This window comes from Orycteropus afer, unplaced genomic scaffold, assembly GCF_000298275.1.
Source record: "Orycteropus afer afer isolate SDZICR_OR568_19922 unplaced genomic scaffold, OryAfe1.0 scaffold00612, whole genome shotgun sequence".
In the NCBI taxonomy this organism is placed as follows: domain Eukaryota; kingdom Metazoa; phylum Chordata; class Mammalia; order Tubulidentata; family Orycteropodidae; genus Orycteropus; species Orycteropus afer.
This window is the reverse complement of record NW_006922199.1, coordinates 331,638-333,708: the sequence shown is the minus strand read 5'-3', so window position 1 is coordinate 333,708 and position 2,071 is coordinate 331,638. Positions and strand designations below refer to the sequence as shown.

The window sequence follows — 2,071 nt, the reverse complement described above, 5'->3', positions numbered from 1 at the left end:
ATAAACTGTGGGCAATGACATGAGACAAAGTATATGTGAACTGCTGTATGGAAAATGAATTTGCTCTGTAAATCTTCACCTAAATCACAATTTAAAAAAAAAAAAAAAAAAACTAACATATACCTAAGTTTGAAAGACATTTGTCTAAATATCAAATCTATATCATCAGACTATAATGTAGTTGGCAACAGTCAGAAAAAAATACTACCTACTAAGTGTGAATAATTACTATAAAGAGATTTGAGTAGGAGTTTAGAGGGAACTCTATGGCATAGTGCCTAAGGCATTTGACTGCTAATCAGAAGGCTGGAGCTTCAAACCCACTAGCCAATCCTCTGAAGGAAAACTGGGCAGTCTACTTCTGTGGGGATACTATCTTGGAAACGCAAGGAGATGTCAATATGGGTCAGAATTTAGAAAGGATATTTGAAGTTTTACGAACATAAATATTCTGTTAACATTTGATAAAAATGGTATTTTAGTTGCAAAAACTTTTGGTGATAAATTCTGTGTGTAGTAACTAAAGGAATTTGTTTTCTTGTTGATATTTATAAAATCATGTAATATTTTTCCTTTGAGGTCCTACTAGTAGAGATAGGAGTTCCCCTCCCCCAGGATACATTCCAGACGAATTACATCAGGTTGCCAGGAATGGGTCATTCACTAGTATCAACAGTGAAGGAGAGTTCATTCCAGAGAGTATGGACCAAGTAAGTAGAAGTTTGATACTTCTTTTATTTTACTGAAATGGATATAGTTAGGGTAACGGGGTGGGGTGGGGGTGGATGGGGGTGGAATTTTTCATTGTGAAGCAGGGTTCTTCAAACCTGCTTCTTCTTTAGTGAACAAAAAAGCAAAAAGTATAGGAAAATGGCTGTGTGCATTGATGTATAAAGAATACTGGAATAAGGCTAACTACTTTTAATGCTCATCCATAAATCAGTGAATGAATGCATTTGTTTGTAATCTTGGGGTTAATATTTAGATTTTTTTTTATTAACATTTGAGAGATAAATAAAACTGTAAATACTTATCTTTGTGAAACTGAGACTTGTGAACTTTCTAAAACATTTAAAAAATCGTTCTGTAGTATTGAAATGTTTTCATGCAGTTGCTGTTATTTTCTTAACATTACAGTATTGTAGAATAATTTATATTTTATAATGTAACATCACTATGTCATTAGTCTTAGTTTGGTTGGGGCTCTTCGTTTCAGTAAGCAAAACTGGGATATTTTAGCTTTTAATTATTTAACTAATAGTGTATGAAGATAGTATTTTTCTCTTGGGAAATTTTGAAGTGGTGGCTTTTCTACATGGGACAACTACATTTAAAACATTTGAAAACTAGTAATTCTGGGGAGTGATTTCTAATGGGTATGACATTTCTTTTTGAGGTGATGAAAGTGATAATAAATTACGGTAAAGATTACACAATGCTGTGTATATAATAAAAACCATTGGATTGTACAGTTTAAATGGCTGAATTTTATGGTATGTGAATTATATATTCTCAGTAAAGCTGTTTAAAAAAAAAAAAGTAACTTTAGGTTCTGTGTCATTCCATCATGGTAGTACTCTTGTTTATTTTTCTAGATGCTGGATCCATTATCTTTAAGCAGCCCTGATAATTCTGGCTCAGGAAGCTGTCCGTCACTTGATAGTCCTTTGGATGGGTAATGTGGATTGTGGTTTTTGATTCTGAATGTATGTGGGTAAATAGTTAACCTGCTGAATTATCAAGAACTCTTCTATATTCAGAGGAAAATAATTGATACTTCTTTCTTTCTTTCTTTCTTTCTTTTTTTTTTTACTGATGTTCAATTTCTTTCTTTTTTTTAATTTTGATTTGGGTGAAGATTTACACAGCAAATTCACTTTCCATGCAGCAGTTCACATATACTTTGTCTCATGTCATGGACCACAGTTTACCACAATGCAACAGCTCCCCTCCCACTTCCTTCCCATAGTTACCTCTTCCCAGTGTCCATCCCTCCATACTCTCCTGACCCCTTAGCTGTCTCCCTGTGCATAAGCAGCCCTCCTTCTCCCATGATTGTTCTCTCCAGGGC

The 2,071-nt window shown here is 34.0% G+C and overlaps 1 protein-coding gene across 1 annotated transcript in view; it reads left to right on the top strand.

The window, feature by feature from the left end:
• Positions 1–2,071, top strand: part of MAP3K2 (mitogen-activated protein kinase kinase kinase 2) — a 153,630-nt gene that overhangs the window by 90,169 nt on the left and 61,390 nt on the right. The window contains exons 7-8 of the mRNA XM_007956397.2: positions 580–710; positions 1,596–1,675. Of these exons, the coding sequence (XP_007954588.2) occupies positions 580–710; positions 1,596–1,675 (211 nt within the window). The remainder of the gene's footprint in view (positions 1–579; positions 711–1,595; positions 1,676–2,071) is intronic.